This window comes from Gopherus evgoodei, chromosome 18 (genome assembly GCF_007399415.2).
Source record: "Gopherus evgoodei ecotype Sinaloan lineage chromosome 18, rGopEvg1_v1.p, whole genome shotgun sequence".
Classification (NCBI taxonomy): domain Eukaryota; kingdom Metazoa; phylum Chordata; order Testudines; family Testudinidae; genus Gopherus; species Gopherus evgoodei.
Window position 1 is genome coordinate 15,467,992 of NC_044339.1, and position 20,295 is coordinate 15,488,286.

At 46.8% G+C, this 20,295-nt stretch overlaps 1 protein-coding gene across 10 annotated transcripts in view; it reads right to left on the minus strand.

Annotated features, from left to right (window-relative positions):
- Positions 1 to 20,295, minus strand: part of DVL1 (dishevelled segment polarity protein 1) — a 176,425-nt gene that overhangs the window by 83,639 nt on the left and 72,491 nt on the right. The window contains exon 2 of one of the 10 annotated variants that reach the window (XM_030537317.1): positions 10,232 to 10,419. The exons of the other annotated variants lie outside the window; for them this stretch is intronic. Within the exon in view, the coding sequence (XP_030393177.1) occupies positions 10,232 to 10,239 (8 nt within the window). The 5' untranslated portion in view covers positions 10,240 to 10,419. The remainder of the gene's footprint in view (positions 1 to 10,231; positions 10,420 to 20,295) is intronic. 10 annotated transcript variants of the gene reach the window in all.

Sequence of the window (20,295 nt, forward strand, 5' to 3'; positions counted from 1 at the left end):
ATAGCATGAGTGATCAAAATAACAAGCCATCGGGAATCTGTTTAGCGCCAGGAAGGCATCTAGAAGGCATGGCAGTATTATGGAGACGAGGATGTGTGATGTTGTGCAGTCTATATAGTTTTATAAAAAATATGGTAATAAGTGAATATAATGTAACTGGAATATGCTTCATGCAAAAGGTCTCTTGTAAGGTATTTACAAAGTTTAGAATCTACTGAGTGTGGTCATCCTATTTGTATAAATGTACCACTCTTATATTTCATATTTCTAGTCCCAGATACAATTCTGAGGGCCTATTGCAATTATGCAAAGTGTGGGCCACTAATGGCAGTTTGGAATCTTAATAGTTCCCATCAACCAGGACAATTGACCGAGGCTCTGTTTCCTGTGAGTCAGGCTGGGAGGAACGTGATCATGTCACATGAACTGGAATCCATCGTTAATCTGGTACTTTTCCAGTGGGGTATGGGCAAACCCAGAGACAGACAAAGGATTCCTGCCTTATGCAAAAGATAAATAAAGAAGTGGAAGTGAACAAAAAAGAGCAGTCATCATGAAGAATCCCGTAGCTACCACCTGAGCTGGAACAAGAGCTGTACCAGGGGAAAGAATTGTGCCCAGGCCTGGAAGGTGTCCAGTCTGAGGGGAAAAAACAAAAAAAACAAAAAAAACTTATTGAAGCATTTCTAAGGATGAGATTATCTGTATTCAGTTTAATTAGACATAGATTTATGCATTTTATTTTATTTTGCTTGGTCACTTTGTTCTGTCTGTTACTACCTGGAACCACTTAAATCCTACTTTCTGGATTTAATACAATCACATTTTACTTATTGATTAACTCAGAGTATGTGTTAATACCTGGGGGAAGCAAACAACTGGGCATCTCTATCAGCGTTATAGAGGGTGAACAATTTATGAGTTTACCCTGCATAAGCTTTATACAGGGTAAAACGGATTTATTTGGGTTTAGACTCCATTGGGAGATGGGCATCTGAGTGCTAAAGACAAGTGCACTTCTGTGAGCTGTTTTCAGGTAAACCTGCAGCTTTGGGGCAAGTAATTCAGACCCTGGGTCTTTGTTGGAGCAGACGGGAGTGTCTGGCTCAGCAAGACAGGGTGCTGGAGTCCTGAGCTGGCAGGGAAAACAGGAGCAGAGGTAGTCCTGGCACATTAGCTGGCAGCTCCCAGAGGAGTTTCTGTGATTGAACCCGTCACAGGGTGCATCTCTGAGCAAGGCCTGTCCCTTAAGGAATCCCTCTGCGGGTGAGAACATTTGCACGACTCAAACCAAGGAACACAAAGGAACAAAAAATGGGTGTAGACATGAGATCCGAACCCTCCTCACGCTTGTCCCATGCCCAAATCAGACCGAGCTACCCAGACCAGTCTAGTGCCATTAGCTCTGAAGTGGGAAGATGCAAAACTTTCTCCAGCCTTTCTACAGATGGGAACACCTGTCCTAACTATGTGCAGCCAAAAACAAAGAGGCCGAGATGAGCTGACAGAGACAAATTGCTTCCCAGGAAAAACGGCAGTGACACATTTCATCCAGGACTGTCAGTTACCCAGCAGCGCACTGCCCTTGGTCTGACGAGCTAATTGCGCTGACAAGGTGGCACAACACCTGGGGCTCTGGTGCGCACACTGAAGGCCGCTGTCAGCTTTGACTGATGTTAGCCACAGTCTCTATTTTAGGCACAGAGCACCTGGGCTGGCACGTTCAAAGGGACACACCCATTTCCTATTGGCATTCGATAGGATCTGAGTTCCCAGCTCCCTTAGGCTGCTTTGATTGTCCCAGGCCCAGCGGACAGTTATTGTTCTGCCCCTGTAGAGGTGCAGAAACAAGCACATACCGTGCTTTACTTAGCTAATTCAGCTTCAGCAGCACCCTTGGGCGGTACGATAAATATCAGTAGCCTCATTTTACAGATGGGGAAACTGAGGCACAGTGCCTAAGTGATTTGCCAGAGGTCACAGAGGTAGTCAGTGGCAAGGTGGGATGGAACTCCGGAGATCCTGATTCCTATATGTAGACCATAAGACCACGCCACCACCCACTAGAGACAGAAGAGGGCTAGCCAAATGGCCTGTTCCATCCTTCCACCAATGCAGCGGTTTGATACAAACCTACCAGAGCCTGCCCAATTTGACTGGAAATTCTGCATGGACAAACTCGCGCTATTGATTTCTGGTACCTCCTGTTGGCCGGCTTGCAAAGCCTAGAAGAAAGTCTTTGAGGATATCAGTTGTCAACTAAAAGTTAATTCCCACAAGAGGATTTAGAAGGGCCAACAGAGGGCAGCCCATTTATCAGTCAGGAGTCTGGGGTTAAGCCTGGGTCTCTTCGGAAATGAAACAGCTGCTCTCCAGGCAGGGAGACCCAGGATTATGGGAGTTGGTCAAAACTTGCTTAACTTTGAATTTGGTAGGGCAAGAAAATGGAGAACTCTTTCTCCGAGCTAGCACAGATGAAAAGATGTATTACCTAAAGGCAGCAACATCACCTAGTGGTTAGAGCACAGACCTGCGAGCCAGAACTCCTGGGTTCTAGCCCAAGTTCTGCCCTTGATTTGCTGTGAGACACTCGATAAGTGACCTAATTTCCATGATGCAGCTTCTCCATCAGCCCAATGAGGATAACACCACCTCCCAGGGACTTGTGAAACCCAATGAAGCAACATTTTAATGCTTTGAAATCCTTGCAGGAGGCTCCGTGCAAAGTGTTTGCATCTCTAAAGGGAAGGGCTTAGTCCTGCAAAGCAATGAGGCAAAATCCTGCTGATTATTAGAGTTTGGATGGTCCAGCCTTGGGGAGAAAAGGGGAGGATGTGAAACTCAAACAGCTTCTTTGAGGATATTGGAAGTGTCAGGAAATCCCTCAAGTTTGGCAGCACCTGAAATGAGCTGAGAGTGAGACAGTTTAAAAGGGCTTCGGAAAGCGTTCTTGCTGCTCTGCAGATCTGGGACCTAGAGGGTCCTGCAGGACTATAGCAAAAGGCCTTGTTACAATATTAAAACAAAATCATTTGCTGTCCAGGTCCATGCCGGCTGACAGAGGGTAGGGCATGCTCTGCCGTTCACCAAATCTTTCATCCTTCACTCCTAGAAATCCACATTTGTGAGCACGGGAAATAAAGTGTCATTGGATATTCTGATGGCTCTAAACCAAATTAATGGGAATACGATGAAGGAGCTTTAGGAAAATACCCGCTGTGTGACTGCAGGAAAGGAAACCCTCCCCAGATGACAAAGGTGCAGTTGGATTAAAGCAATGGCTCAGGCTAGCTGGCCTTGCGCCATGGTTGAATGAAGTGTCTATGACTCTATAAGTGGAATCGGAAAAGTTACACATATGTACATCACCTAGCACAATAGGGTCCTGAAACTGGTTGCGGCCTTCCAATGCTACTATAGTACATGCGGCAATAAAACAGCTGTCCCACTCCCTCTGGAAAGCTCTTTGTCGTGACAGCACAAGGAAGAGGAATTCGGGAGGAAAGTGAGGATGTTACAGCGTTTGCTGCATCTGCACTCTGGGATCGAACAAAGGGCTCATGTCATGTATTGGGGTGCAGGGAAATCTGTTCTCTGTTTTTTGCAAAGCTCGTTAAGGATTCATCATTTCTTCCAACAACGAACGGTGCCAGGCAGAGAGCTAAGTATCTGATCAGCTTCACTTGAAGATAAATCACATCCCTTTCTCTTAGGGAGCTAGAGCGTAGCGCAAAATGCTCCAGTACTAGGTCATTTTGAAAGGAAAAACCCCCCAAACGGTAGTATTATGTTTGGGCACGATAGGCTTCTCAAAGTGTTTCCAGAAGAGCAGGGGTTGTTAACCCCAGCGTCCTGGCCAAATGCCAACTCCGATAATTACATTTTGCCCATCAAATTCCCCCTGCAGTTTCAACTGGATGCAGCACCCTGTTTCATTTCCTGCCTTATACTGCAGCTGTGCTGTGTGGTTACACAGCGTTCCTGTGCGCTGTGAAACAGCGACTGTGTTCCACCCCAGAGAGGGCTGCATTTCAGTGAGGGATGAAGCGGACTCTAAACATCTTTTGCCTATTTCACAGGGGTGAGAATTAATAAATGTGTAACCAATTATAATTGTTGTTTAAAGTCTGTTTCACAAATTAACACAGTGAGATCCTCATATTGCTAAGATCTCACCACAGCAGCTGCTATTAAATCTTTGCTGAGACATGAGGAGAACTTACCCATTCTGTGTGAGCTACAGAAAGGGCCTGATTCTCTTCTCCCATTGGTAATGCTGCAGTATCTCCACTGACTTTATAGAGTCACTTTTGATTTACAGAAGCACAGGTGATACCCAGTGGCAGGCTCAGAGGGCACAGGTTAATACTGTGCAGCTTAGAAAGAGTCTATGGTAATAATATCCCCTGTGATCATTTAACACTGATGGAAGCCTTGCCTTTCTTTCTGCATGCTAGGCATGTATAAAGGACCGCCTGAAGGGTGGACTTGGTCCTCGCACAGCTGATTGATCCTTGGCGTATTTCTAATCAAGTCAATGGAGCTACTCCATTACGCCAGGGTGAATCTGGCCCATCGTACAATATTCTGGCCATGACCTAGTCTTTCACTCCTCAGCACTTCTCTACGCTAGGGGGGTTAATCAATTCAAATGTCTTTTAACCAATTAAAATGCAGCTGGCAACCAGAGGCAAAAACAATTTAATTTAGTGGCTGGGAGGCAGTGATCAAAGTTACCTCGATAATTTGCAGGGGTTAAAACTCAATCCAATCAAATGCCCGTATGGATGCACCCCACTGCCCCAGTCAGCCATCCCACTTGAAAGCTTAACGTAAGTACACCATCAACTGATCACTCATGTGAACATAAATCCAAAGGTTCCCATTTGGAGTCAGAGATGTGAATAGTGCACTGGCTTGAGAGTCAGGACACCTGGGTTCTATTCCCAGCTAGGCCACTGACCTTGTGAGACACCTCGGGCAAATCACTTCACCTCCTGTGCCTCGATTTCCCACCTCACCCTGTGACATAGTATTTAGACTATAAGCTCTTTGGCGCAGGGACTCTCTCTTGCTATGTGTTTGCACTGGGCCTAGGATGAGATTTGTTAAGTTGACCCACAACTGAGGCCATGCTAGGTTGGTGGGAGTGTTCCATAGTGCACGTGGGTCTGAGAATCTAAACACGCAGCTTCATGAGAGGTCTTATTTCAATCTCTCAGCTCTGCTGTCTGTAATGTTGGAGCACTTGGCATCTGTGCCCCCTTAAGGACAAGGAGGGAGGGTGATAATAGCAGATGCATAAATACCTAATTAAGAAGAGCCGTTAGTCAGGATTTCTGCAGTCAATGCTGTAACTACCACCTCGTTAGGAGCAGAAAGTCATAATTTCATATGAAGGCATAGCTCTATAGTCTGCCGAAGGCAAATCCCCAGAGACGTGGTCCATTGTCCCCAGGAGCAGTGGTTATCAACCAGAGGTACATGTACCCCTGGGGGTACGCAGAGGTCTTCCAGGGGACACATCAACTCAACTAGATTCTTGCCTAGTTTTACAACAGGCTACAAAAAAAGCACTAGTCAAGTCAGTACAAACTAGTTTCATACAATGACTTGTTTTTACTGCTCTGTATACTATACACTGAGATGTAAGTACACTATTTATATTCCAATGGATTTATTTTATAATTATGAGAAAATGAGCAATTTTTCAGAACTAGTGTGGCTGTGACATCTTTTTATTTTTATGTCTGATTTTGTAAGCAAGTGATTTTTAAGTGAAGTGAAACTTGGGGATATACCAGACAAATCAGACTCCTGAAAGGGGCACAGTAGCCAGGAAAGGTTGAGAACCAGTGCCCACGAGCACTGCCTGTGTGGGTACTGATCTCGCAAAAGGATCCAACCATCTGTCTGGATGGAGTCCCATCAAAGGCAACAGGGCTCCACAGAGACATGCGGGTCTGCACAGGCAGATCAGGGACACGGGATTTACTTTCACGCCTGGACAGGAGACTGCCCCAAGGACAACCCAAGTTACTCAGCAAATTGTGCTAATGGTTCACTAGGCAGTACGCTGCCCTCCAACCCTGCAAACATTGGGCGGGCTCAAAATCCATAGAGAAATGTTTCAGCGTGGGCCCATCTGTATTAAAGGCAGAGCAGAGGTCTCTCCCACTAGGGCATTGAGAGGCAGATGAAAAAACACACGTCCATACATTCTAGTCTATCTTGATGATCTTCACTTCTGCCATATCTGACCCCCAGTGACTTCAGTGGGGTTTGGGTCAGACCCCAGCTCTACTGCTTGGTCTGTTCAAGAGAACTTTGGTGCAAAGACCATGTCGTCCTCATGCTACTTGGTGCCAAGAGCACTAACAGTCATCCCATTTCCTATCAAGAAGTCGCCCGCCAACTTCAGCTCTTTCTCCAGATTTTTTGCAAAATATCTGGCCTCGCTTCAAACTATTCTATTTCAAGAACACCCTTTCTCCACCCCCGGCACAAGTCTAGGAAAGCTCTAAAACGTCCTCAGTTGCAAAGCTTGGAGGAGCTCAAGTTAGTATGCCACAGACTGTGTCTAATAAAACAGAATATCAGCCCATGATTCCTCAGCCCTGCATCTCCTCTGACATATGGCAAAGGGGAACGGACTATAACGAGGGTCTCGAAAGTGACTGGAGACAACTGGGCTTCAGCGTTCACAGCCTTAGGGGGTCTCCTCACCCCTTGTGCAAAGCGTGTAAGTGTAGGCAGGGCCATCTGCTTTCATCAGTGGGAGAACAGCTCCCTCCCCCTACCCCTCTCCAGTGTCTGTTTCACGTCTGTGGCTTGATATCTAGCAGAAAAGAGTCAAAACTAAGCTTTGATCTTTCCACCTAACCCCCATTCTGTGTCCTCAATGACAGTACCATTAGCATCTGCCCGAGTGACAGGAAGGCCTAAGGAGCCGCCTTCAACTCCTACTTCTGTCCTTGATTTTAACATCCTGGCTGGGTCCAAGCCCCACACCTTCCCCTTCGCTCCCCAGAGGTGAAACGACAGCCAGGAGATTTTTAAAAGGGATTTGAAGGGGAGGTGGGGGTTTAGCAAACATGATCAGAGAGGGCATGCCAAGCACATGGAGAGGACCAAAGTAGGTACTGGGGCCGGTTGGAGTATGAACAAAAAAAAGGCCACAGACATAAAGAAGGTTGAGTCCAAGTGATGCAGGATCTTGCAATTGCCACCAACAATGGACTCACACAAGGCCCATTTCTCAAGGGCTCCACACCCACAGCCAGGGACAGTTTTCAAAGTTCTCAGCAGCTCCCACTCGGGCACGAATGGCCGGATTTCCAAGATGTTCCTGTACCCAACATGCACCCTGTCCACCGAGCTCTTTGGAAAATGCAGGCTGTGCTGGGGAAGATCTATGCATCGTAGAGCAGAATCTTCCTCCTGCTCAGGCTTCATGCATCCAGATCCAGAATATTTCTCCCAGCAAAATGGGCAGGATATTCAGTCCCCACTGCCAACAGCAGAGGAGCACGTGAGCTTGTATTCTGACAGGGGAAGAGAAAGGTCCTGCTGTAATTTCTTTCACAAATTAGAATCAGCTGGAAGCTGCTTGTTTGGATTATTTAGATTCTGCATCCGCTGCCTCAATTATGCACTAAGAGACACTGACTTAGCGACAGATTGCTGAACAATCCCAGGTCTCCTATGCAACCCTGTACAGCACAAGACTGCGTAACTCTACCTGACAAGTGGAACAGCAATTGCGCAGAAATGCAGCGCCTGGAAGTATACATACAAGAGGACAAGCAGTTCAGTCCATTGACAAAGCATTATCTCTTTGCACCTAGATACTACAGGCGGAGAGAGACGGGTATGACATCACTAAGAGCCAATCAGAAATTGGATGTCACCAACCAGTCACTCAGCCAATTGTTCTCAGATGTCGCAAAGTTTTCCGAAAAAACCACTAATAATGGCCAACCCACTGCATGTGAACTGCTGGCAGAGGCCACTCGGCTGGTTCTGAATCAGCAGCTACCTGCGGGCTAGTTCTTTTCAAATTCCCCAACATCAATGGGCAGGCTGTGAAAGAAGAGGGTGGGTGGCTGGGTCTGTCTGTCTCCCCCCTCCCACAGCTGCCACTGGCTTTTCCACAGAAAATCCCCAGCAAGGCCCCAATCCTGCAAACCCCGGAGCACATGGATAACTTTGCCCATGTAAGCAGTCCCATTGGCATCAAGGCGAAGTACCCACAACTTGTGCTGAAGGGTTTACGGACCAAGGGAGCCATTTCTTGCAACAGAGCAGCTCAAGGGAATCGGGGTTGGTTGGTTTACATTCAGTTAAAACTTAGGCCTGATCTAGAGGAACAGTCAGTGCCTGGCAATCTGGGGCGTAAATCTACAGTGCCCTAGCAAACTAGCTCGCTCTCAGGATCCTGCTAACACGCATTACGAGTCCTTAGCTCACTTGGCGTCGGTCTGTTTTGAAATGGGAATAGAGCAATGCACAGCAGGGAACTGCTAATGCACAGTAGCAGGAACCACACACCAGATTGGGCGCAGCACACCGGTACACCACAGCTTTGCACCCCAGCTTGCTGTGCACTCAGACTGCGTCTACATTTGAGCTGGGAGGTGGGATAACCAGCTCACTTCGATGTACCCAGGCTAGCGCTGCTTGAGCAAGCATGCTAAAAAAATTAGCATATCCACAAGGCAACTAGGGCTGGCCACCAGAGAATGTACCAAGGGAGTTGGAGTGGGTACACACTCAGGTAGCTAGCTCAAGCCACTGCCTGCACTGCCCCAGCGACACTGCTGTTTTTAGCACATTGGCTCGAGTGGAACTAGTACATCTACATGAGCTGGGAATCACATGTCCCAGCTCAAATGTGGACACAGTCTAACTGTTCATATAGATAAGTCCTAAAACATATGGGTCAAGAATTTCAGTAATGCCTAGTGATTTGGTGCACCCTAAATGGGCCTGATTTTCAGAGGGCAGGTGCTAAGATATTCTGAAAATGAGGGTCCCTTTAAAGTGTCAAGTTAGCACCCAAAAATCAACGGCCACTTTGGAAAATCTTCGCAATGAGTCACACAAATTTCTGATAGAATACTGCAAGATCTGGACGACTAGAGGGATGTGGGGAGTCTAGAAACAGACAGAAGAGTATTTGAATAATAGTACTTCATAGCACACTGGGATATATATATATTAAAAAGCATCACATCATCTTCTCAGTGTAACTTCCATGCTTCAAAACGTCTTTATAACCTCTTTCAAACATCTGATCAGATACACCAAGTGAGAAACAAAGTTGTCTGCAAACCATTGGAGGTTAGGAATTGAGGACTGGGAGTTTGCTTGTGTCTATTTTAATTTTCAAAGGGTGTCCCATGCATGTTAAACTGATTAAGCAGCAGCCTCGCCAAAGCAAGAGCCAGAATGTGATTTAAAGTCATGTTGTGAAACAAACAAAGTTGATTTGTGATTCAGCTCACCAAAGGAGGAGGTCGCCTTTTACCCTCAAATACAGCTGACAAGTCACATCATGGCTCGGATTAGAATGCTAAATGCAAAATACACCGACACACACTCATCACCAGGGGCTCCAGAGGTCAGGTTCACGCGAGTGGCGTACACAGAAGAGGATCCATTTTCTTAGCAGCACAGCTGACAATTCCTTCCTATAAGTCCAGTAGATAAACACACCCACAAGGATCCTGATCCAAAGCCCACTGAAGTCTGCAGCAACACTCTCATTGATTTCAATGGGCTATGGATCAGGCCCCAATCCATCTTTCATGCTACTGTCATTGCCCTATGAGCTGCTAATGTATTCATGACAGATGAACGGCTACACCAGCCCACGCCGGCTGCCTCCTGTTCACTCACGTGCACTCTGATCCCGTGAGACTGGGGCTTGCCGTAGACTAAGCACCACTTACGAAAGCCTGAAATATCACTAGCTTGGCCTCCTGGGTTCTAGCCAGGATAGAATCACTGCTAGGACAAGAATCCGTTCTTTGGTGGCTGGGGCTTGAACTGTTTGGCAGATTGTCCCTGAACTTGTGCTGCTACGGATATAGAAATCACATCCCCTCCCTCCCCCCAAGTCCTGCAAATGGGCTGCAGTGAAGTACATTTTTGTAACAATATACATACAGATATTGCACCTAACAACTCCAGATGGCGGAGAGGGGCAGAATACCCAGATTATACTCACCTGCTCATCAGCACCTGCCTTCCCCCATCAACAGCTCAGCTCCTGTCACTGTTGGAGAGAAGGTAGGTCTGTCTGCCCCACTTCCATGCCCGACCGCTGGGGAATGGAATCTTCTGACCCCTCTTAAAGGCCCAATTCTCTTCTCACGTCCATGCAGGACAGGAGGAGCGACTAGCATCGATGCAAAACTGGTGAGAGAGCAGAACCCAGCCTTACGGTTTTGCTTGCACCTGCACTTTTTCTCATGCCACTCTGCAAATTCAGTTCAGTCCTGATCTGCAGAGAAATCTATTCCCCCACCCACTTGGTACTTTGTGGTTCTTGCGGGGGAGGTGGGGGGAATCTTTCTACTTGGAGTTTGCTTGCTGGCTCTGGATTGAGGCCTGTAGCAGAACGTCTCTTGTGATAAAATCCAGCTGGACTCCTGGCCTCTGCTCTTAATCCGTCACTTCGTTCAGTGGCCATGCATTTTGTCAGGAAAATGGACTTACACTTAAGGCACTTGCAGGAGACTCAGGAGATCAGAGTTCAACTCCCACCTCTGCCATGGACTGTCTGTGACTCTGGGCAAGTCACTCCAGCCCTTTCCCCCCTCGTGCCCCAATTCTAAAATGAAGATAATGGTCCCATTGTCGGCTGTGCTCATTTGCGCTGGAAGCTCTTCAGGGCAGGGCCTGTCTCTTACTGTGCGTTCATGCAGATGAAAGACTGGCATGCAATTTATTAACAACGTTTATACTGTGCGAGTGCCTAAAGGCCAACCAGGTTGGGCCCCACTGAGTAGGTGCCTTAGAAATCTAGAATGACAGGCCTTAGTCTTAAAAAAAACCACACCATAAGATGCAATAAGTGGATGAGACAAACAAGCAGGCCAAGGCAGGGATGGAGGAGATGGGACGACAAACATAATAGGTAGGAGGCCACGCAATTGTTAGCCAATCAGAAGAGGCGACTGTGACTCGCCACTCGCGGGTATAAATGAAGGCAGTTCCAAAGCGAGGGGAAACAAGCAACAGCTGAAGGGTTGCAAAGCCTCCTTTTAAGATATCGCCCATGGAAACCAGTCCAGCATGTGACGCCAAGATCAAAGCTCCTGCCGATGACAAATATAACCATTCAGATGTTATTAAAAAAGACGAAACTCAGAACTTTCTAAATGTCACTCGTCTTGTAACTTCAAAACGTCAGTAATTGCTGCACCAGCCTCTGGAGAAAGATAGGAGGGGACTACTAAGCCACATCACGCATGCCGAATGCTCTAGTTTTTAAACATTCTGCCAGGATGTGGAATGTCTATACACATACAAAAGAATTACAGTAGAAGAGCCCAGTTATCACAACTGACTCAGTGAGAGAGTCAAGGCATTTGCTGTAGGTAGGCTTGGAAGAGTACCATTTAAAAAAAAAAAATTTTAAATACATTTCAATAGATGTTTATTTTTAAGCATTTGTTTTCTGTTTTTATTGATTTAAATCTTCACATTTGCACTAAATGATGGGCTTTAAGCATTTATTTATTTTTCATCAATTTCAATTTTCCATTGTGAGAAACTGGGAGGCGGGGGCGGGGGAAGGCAGACAATTTAATGACAGCAGACAGATTCAAAAAGGTAAAGCTTTATAACTATTCAAACACGAAATTGTCAGCATCACAAGCTAAATGTCCTTTAATCAAACACTAACAAGTTTACAAGCAGCATTTTTCTTACTTTGCGTGTTTGTAAATTTTGATCATCACCGATGGAAATACATTATCAGCACGTGCGTCTACAATTAAATTGACTTTTACTGACATTTACCAATAAAAATCCAATCCTTCCAAGCCTAGCTATAGGCAGACACTTGATTTAAACTGTGAGGGAAACAAAGGCCGCTCAAATCCATTGTGTGGGAAATCAGGTACTGGAGTAGGTCATGCTGAAAAACATCCTTATTCCAAAAGAGAAGGCTGTAACTAGGCTAGGTCTGAAATGCATGGATGCAATTTTCTATTCAGTTCAAGTGACTGGGATATTAAAAGGTTCTAAACTGTGAATAATTAATTTATAGTAAGGTTAACATAAACCTCCTCCAATAATTAGCGGCAAGGAGAGGCAGATAAGCATTGCAATTTTATGGTTGTTAATGCGAAAAAAAGTAATTTGCAATTGGTAATGCAGGTCAGGCACAGATGTTTCAGCTGATAATTCAGCACAGCCAACCGCAGCACGTCAATGTCATTGTCTGTAAAAGGGTGTCGTAAACAATGGGTAAGAGGAGGGCTACAAACTGAATCCTAGCTAGCGGGACACACACAGAAACGTAGAGATGAGTTTATGGCTGCTGGGTGGTTCTCAGTCTTTTGAGGCAGAGGATAGTTTACATTGCCTGCACCAACCAGTGCCCATTGCCTTCTGTTCAGTTGCTCACACTTACCTCTCTGTGAAAACTGTTCGCTTGACAATGAATTACAACATACACAGCTGAATGGCAGCTAGGGTGACCAGACAGCAAGTGTGAAAAATCAGGACAGGGGGTGGTGGGTAATAGGAGCCTATATAAGAAAAAGACCCAAAAATCGGGACTGTCCCTATAAAATCGGGACATCTGGTCACCCTAATGGCAGCTAGATAGTGGTGTGCACAAGGGGCTAAGAACAGACTCAACACTAATAACGTGGTGAATGGGAGACTAGTGTACTTGTTGCAAAAGGCTTGGCAATACCACTGGTTTAGAACAGCTGATGGAGGGCATCTATTTGCTTGTGCTTCTTGATCTTTGCAATGCTAATGTGATCTCTAAGCTTCCAGATTTGGAATCTGTGACTCCGCAACCAAACTGACCCTCAGCATTAAGAGGCCTGGGCTGGCGCTCAAGATAATGGAGACTTCTGCTCCATCACCTGATGAATCTCATTTCGTCTAGGGAAGAGCAGACAAACAAAGCCAACATTCTTCCTGGAAAAAGTGAAACAAGCAACCAAGAAAGAAGCATTGTCTGAACACAAATATCCAGATGAGAAATTACCTGTTCCCTGATTTCAAAAGCATTAGCCCAGATTGCGGCATTACAAGCATCAGGAACACCAAGAGTGGCAGAAAGGTGGTGAATACCTCATCATAGTAACATTTAGCATTTATTAGCAGGTCTTGGTAAGGGGATGACAACAAGCAACGTAACAATAAAACAGTTTACAAAGACTAACCCAAGCTAGTCAACTGCAAAACAATCCGAAGCAGCATAATCTACAGCTCTTCAGCAGGACTTTACTTTATCAGCACATGGAATGGAAGAAAATTTTGGAACAAGTCAGGACTTATCTACAGTTGGAAATTGACCAAAATAGCTATTCTGAAGTAGTTATAAATCTGCATGTGGACATTCTTATGGCAGAATCAAAATGCCTTTTCCCAATTTAATTTAATCCACTGGATTCTGGGATAAATATTCTAGAATCACTGTTTTGGAAAATGTTCAAGTATAGACTAACCCTTAAGGATGAACATCCCTCTAAAAGATTTGCGTGTGAGTTTAGAGGAGTCATGCACAGCCCAGACCCAGTAAGGCTGGTTGGATCCTTACAGGCCCAGATGGAAATAAGGATCTTCCCAGGGAGTTTCAGTCGCTTAGGAAGTTTGACATCAATGCAGGAAACGGTCTCAGAAATGAAGAGACACAACATTTCTCTGAGCTGCAAACGCTGCTCTTCACAAGAGGTTCTTTTTCTAAGGAGTTTGATTCTTTAGGGTTGGTTTTGTGACTTCTTCATTAAAAACACATCTTTCTACATGACCTTCCACGAGACCTTTCAGCCGTTTACATATTCAAAGAGCTGTATAAACACGAGCTAATTAATACTAATTAATCCCCATGTTGAGAAATACTATGCCATCCAGTAATTAGAAACTGTTTCATAACATGCTTGCACAAAGCAGGAGGCAAAGTTAAGGTCACATGTGCAATCTTAAATTCAGCATTTCCTACTGGAATGTGCAGCCTTAAATGTAGTTTTCCATGGAATACCCCCACGTACAAGCACAGAACAAAGGGCTAAGGCCCTGATCCTGCAGTGAGTTCCTTGCATCGCAGGTCTGTGCGCATGGAGCTCTGCAGGATTGGAACCTTGCTGTAAAAAGCAGGAGTACTGCGTCTGTTACACCACCATCTGGGGAGAATCTCTCAGCTTCTCCCTTTAAGGAGACACCACACTTTGCACTGCTCAAAAGGTCCCACTGCATTTTTGCTCTAGGGCTGAGAACTGCAGCCATTGCAAACCACCTGTGTCGGGAAAGCGGAGACCCCTGTAATTCACAGATCCGGAGGCCTGCACTTCTCTGAGCGAATGGCTACATGAAACAGTACAACCAGGGTAACGCTAGTATTCTTCACCTTGTCAGTAAAGGGAGACCAAGTGCAGTCAGGGGGCCACTCCAGACTTCCTCCTGTCAGGTATGACGAAGGGGTTTCTCAGTCCCCACCCAGGCCCGACCAGGGGCGGCTCTAGCTTTTTTGGTGCCCCAAGCACAGCAGGCATGCTGCCTTCGGTCCCGCGGATTCAGCGGCATGCCTGCAGGAGATCCACTGGTCCCGTAGCTTGGGCGTACCTGCTGCCGAATTGCTGCTGAATCCGTGGACCTCCCGCAGGCAAGCTGCCAAAGACTGCCTGACTGCCGCCCTCACAGGGACCGGCAGGGCCCCCCCACACCTTGCCGCCCCAGGCATATGCTTGGAGCGCTGGTGCCTGGAGCCGCTGCTGATCCTGACTCATGAATTTTATGAAATGGATTAAATGGTATCCACCCACCACGCATTGATCCCTTTCTTCTCCCATCACACACACTCCCTGCTCCTACAGAAGTCAACGGCATGGGACGATGCTCACTGGTCTTATAGGAGGCATTGGGCCTGATTCTGCACCACTTAAAATCAATGGGAAATTTTCCCATTGACTTCATGCAGAGTAGAAAACATTCAGCACCTCCCAGGATTGGGCCCTCCGTATTTAACAGCAGCCTCTGAATGCCACTGTTGTAACAAAGTTAATGAACACGCTACCTCTGTCAGCAGAAAAAAAGAGAACACACGGCCGGCGCTGACATTTTTGATAAGCCCAATTAAAATGTAAAGCTTTTGAGGTTTGTTTCTCTCTTTTCAAGTACATCCTGACGTCTGAATTGTTGGAGACTTGGATTCTGGTAGGTTTTTTAGTCTCTCTCTAGACAGTTTCATTTCAATGACTCCCGGCATTTCTCCTTCACGTTCCCATGCTGCTACTAATGATCCCATTAGAAGGTTAAATAAATAAATAAATAAATAAACAAACAAACAAACAAACATTACGCTCAAAAAATTCACTCGTCTTTCAAGCCGTCCTTCTGGTTGCAAGGCTCCCTCTTAAGAAAGGGGAAAGACGACCTTATGATTAGGAACTGGGTTGGGATACAGGAGAGCTGGGTTCAAATCACAGAGGTGCCTGGGGTCACACCAGGCAAGTCACTTCCCTCTTGTGCCTCAGTTTCCTACTTGTAAAATAGGAATTGGCTTCCTTTGTCTTGTACCTATTTAGATTACAAGCTTTGGGGGCAGAGGAGTCTCTTACTACATATCCGCAGAGCACCTAGCACAGTGCGGCCCTGATCTTGGCCAAGGGCTCTGGGAGCAACCATAATATAAGTAGCAACAGCTTTTATTTCATGTCGGAATGGATGGGAAAAACTGGAATAAGGGAGAAACCCCTGGATTATCTGTTCCTGCAAGTCTGTAAAGTGGCCAGCACCCTGTACTTAAACTAAATCATAATAAATAATAAAACTGAGGCTCTTACAAAGATGCATTTCGAAGACTTTGGGATTCCACTGGAATTTTTAAAAACAACATATGTAAAAATATGTAACATCACTCATCTCTCACTGTTCATGTGTAGATCTCAATGCATTTTGCAAAATAAACCAAACATCGTGATCCCCATTTTACAGATGGGAACACAGGGGCACACAGTCAGGAAGTGACCTGCCCATTGTCACAAAGCAGGTCATTGCAGAGCTGGGAATGGAACTCGAGTCTCCTGAGTCCAAGTCTCACCCCCTTATCCACTGCCTGCATAAATGGGTTTTTGTAACAGCAATGAACAGCAGCAGGGGAACACTCAAAGTCCCTTTAATCCTTAGTATGGAGAAAAGGATTTTCCAACAGCCCAAAATATAACTACCTTTGCAATAATGTCAGTTCTGCACAGGAGGGCTAGCACAATGCAATCACCAAACTGGCTGGCTTAGACTGAATCAGAAACTCGTCCCACTGCCAGAGCAAAACTAGGGATCTCCCACCCACCGTACACTAAATCACACGCATAACTGCTTCCAGAACAGTAAGGAAATTTAGGTTAGATAAAAATAAACCCCACAGAGATAGCAAATGTGTTGGAAAGGATAAGGGCCCGACCCAGCAGTGCGGAAGGCTGCTTGAGTATCAGCCTGTTCGCATAAATTCTTGTCAGTTTAGCAGCTTAAATTGGGGGAATGGCTCCGAGTGGCAGGTATGGCTTTTGGGTCATTCCTCATGAGCAGGGCACAGAGAACTGAGAAGGAGCTCGTAGGGTTTGGCTTGTTTTTCTCCATTCACTTCCAGCTGTTTCAAACGGATGCTGCTCGCATGCCATAGTAGCAGCCATCATCATGGGCATTTCTGGGGCCCCTTTCACCCAAGCGCTTTGCTCCCTTTGTTAATACACTACACAGCACCCCAGCTGTCAAGAAATTTGCAGCAGGGTCTGGTCCCCCGGCACTGGGGTGCAATGCAGCACCACTGGCCACAAGGCTGGGGAGAACACGGCACAGCTAAAACTTCAGGGGCCGGGGGGGGGTGTGCAGCATGTAATCCAACCAACTGGCATGTAAACATGGCACAGTGATTGAAGCTTCTTACTATGGGGAAGTAGTTTACGGGGCCTTTAACTACCTCCCATTTTCAGGTTGCTCAGTTTTAACAGCCAAGCCAAAAGAAGGGACCTCCAGCCTGGCAGTGTCGAGTAACACAGGAGAGTTCAGGACCCACGCAGAAAGAAGAGCTCCGCCATCAGCCACTCAGGGATGGATCCGGTCCTGGAACAAAGCTCCTGTGGTACTGAGATATCTCCGGTCGGTCTCTGGCCCGACTCTGCTGGCCTTGAAAGGTCTGACTGGATCATCGGTATTTATTCAATGTTGGTTTTATTCTCCAGTGCAAAAAACACGCTTGAAAACGGGGAACAGTTTAGGGTGATGGTGTGTCCGGTTTTCGACCCGAACACTAAGTCAAAAAGGGATCCTGGTGGCTCCGGTCAGCACCGCCGATCAGGCCATTAAAAGCCCAGTTGGCAGTGCTATGGAGCTAAGGTAGGCTAGTCCCTTCCTGTCCTGGCACCGCGCTGCACCCCAAAAGCGGCCAGCTAGTCTAGCTCCTAGGTTGGGGTGGGGGTGGGAACCACAGGGCTCTGCACACTGCTCCCACCCCGAGCACTGGATTCTCACTTGCACCAGTTCCCAGGCAATGGGAGTTGCAGGGACGGTGCCTGCAAGTGACAGCAGCATGCAGAGCTGCCTGTCATGCCTCCACCTAGGAGCTGCACCTGCTGGCAGCCTCCAGGATGCCGTGTGGAGTCAGGACAGGCAGGAAGCCTGCCTTAGCCACCCTGCTGCATCGCTGACTGGGAGCCACTGGAGGTAAGCCTGCGCCCCAACCCTCCCCAAGCCAGAGCCCCCTCCTGCACCCCAACCCCCCCATCCCAAAGCCTGCACCCCTAGGTGGAACCCTCACCCCAACCTAGAGCCCCCTCTTACATTTTGAACCCCTCTGCCCCAAACCCCTCATCCCTGGCCCCACCCCAGAGCCCACACTCCCAGATAGAGTGCTCACCCCCCTGCCTCAACTTGCAGCCCTCCCCACTCTGAACCCCTCATCCCCAGCCCCACCCCAGAGCCTGCACCCCCATCTGGAGCCCCCACCCCCTCCCGTACCCCAATCCCCTGCTCCAGCCCAGAGCCCCCTCCTGCACCCTGAACTGCTCATTTCTGGGCCCACTCCAGAGCCCACACCCTCAGAGCCCTCACCCCCTCCCGCATCCCAGCTCTGTGAAAGTGAGTGAGGGTGGGGGAGAATAAGCCACGGAGGGAGGGGGAATGTAGTGAGCAGGGCCTTGGAGAAGTGGGGGGGAGGCTGAGCGATCCATTTTGTGCAATTAGAAAGTTGGCAATGCTAGTTACTTTGTCCACGTAGCAAACACGGAGATTTCTCCCTCGATTATGAAGGCAGATATTTAAATATCCCTTCTCTCTTGATTACTCCCTTGATTCCTTGGTAGCATCAAGGATTTGTATCAGCACACTTCTGGGAATAGTAGCTGAGCTTTTCAAAGCCATCTAAGGGCTTTAGCTACCTAAATCCTTTAGTCAGCTTTGAAAAATCCCAGTGTCTGTTAGTCATCTACTGCTGCAGGGCCACAAGGACGAAACACAAAGCAAGCTGCGTAGGACCTATATAAATAGTTTTTTAAATAAACATTTCTCGGTGATAAAGTGCTGAGTTGTATTCTTCTTTTATAGGACTATTTAAAGCCTGGGGACCATTCCCACTTTGGGCTATAGCCGTTTTAACGTTAAAGATCCCGATTCAGCAAAGTATTTGAGCATACGCTTAATACTAAAACACGTTTAAGTGCTTTGCTGAATACAGGTGGTCTTTACCCTAAGCCTGTCCTTTGCCAAAGTGAGGCTAGAGAGTTGTTGTGACGATACTGTTTAAAATACGTGTCCCTTTTAAAAGGGGCGAGAAGGAGAATACTGTAGAGTACAGCGGAGACAAATTCGTCTACAGGCCCAATCCTGCTTTCGCTAAAGAGAACAGTAAAGATCAGCTGCACTCGGAGCAGTCTCAGGCCCAAAATGAACGTGTAGAGTTGGTTTCTCACAGCCAAGCATGAAGTTCTGTATCTGTTGACTCAGACGCACAAGCATGTCATAAACAACCTCCCACCCCCAAACGGACAGACGTTTAAAAACACATTGCACGTTCCTTCTACGGCAGACAGCACATGTGCATTCTACTGCAGGCTACAACATGTCAGCCAGGTTTCCTTTGACAGCCAAAACCTGTGTAGTCATGTCTTCCAGCAGACGGGCCCAGCGACATTCCCAGCAGCCCAGCCAGGTTTTGTACAATGCAGAGACAAGTTTCCTCAGCAACGTTTCTGGAGAGACGACTGAGGTAGTGAAATATTTTTAGGTTCCCCGTGCTCTCTGTGGGGCAGGAGAAGTGTTATCTATGGGCCGGATCCTCAGCTGGTATAAAAGTCAGCATAGCTCAGTTGAAAGCAATGGAGCTCAGCTGAGGACCTTGTCCCATATACTAGAGGGTTACAAAGTCAATCCCCACAGAGCTAACTGCACTGAACAGCACATGGCTGACAGCACATGCACCCTTACAGTTATTGCTGGGTCCAGATGAACCTATCTGCTTGGATTTTCCCCACTAAAATAACCCTAGAATAATAATTTATTTTTACTACTTCTTGACCCTGGGCCATCCTGCAGACACTAGCTACTTACCAGCCCCCCAGACTGTAGTAACAAATGTCACTGATCTTACTCTCAGTGGCAAATGCGATGCTTGGCGATTCCAACCAGACACACCTGTCAAAGCCAAGGCCCAAACACGATGTTCATGCCCTGCTTCTAGGTGCTCAGAACAGTGCATAGGGGCAGATGGACATCACTCAAGTTTAGCGTAAGCCCTATTTTGGAGACTTGAGTCATGCACAGACCTTGTGTCAGCCCTGTGTACAGGGTGAATGGTATCCCTACTTCCAGATTTCAGTATCCAAGTGCAAGCTTTGGACACCCCAGCGAGGGGCCTACCTTTGAAAACTGTGCTCTTCGTTATGCAATCAAGTATTAAAATTGCAGGCAGACTCTTACGCAATCATTAGTATTCTCATCTTCTGCTGGATACCAACAGGAGGGTATCTGATATTTCTCTCAGACTGAATAGTCTCAAAGGAAGATAGTAAAAGGACATGGGTTTGCTAGATCCTTTTTGCCATAAAAAGAAAA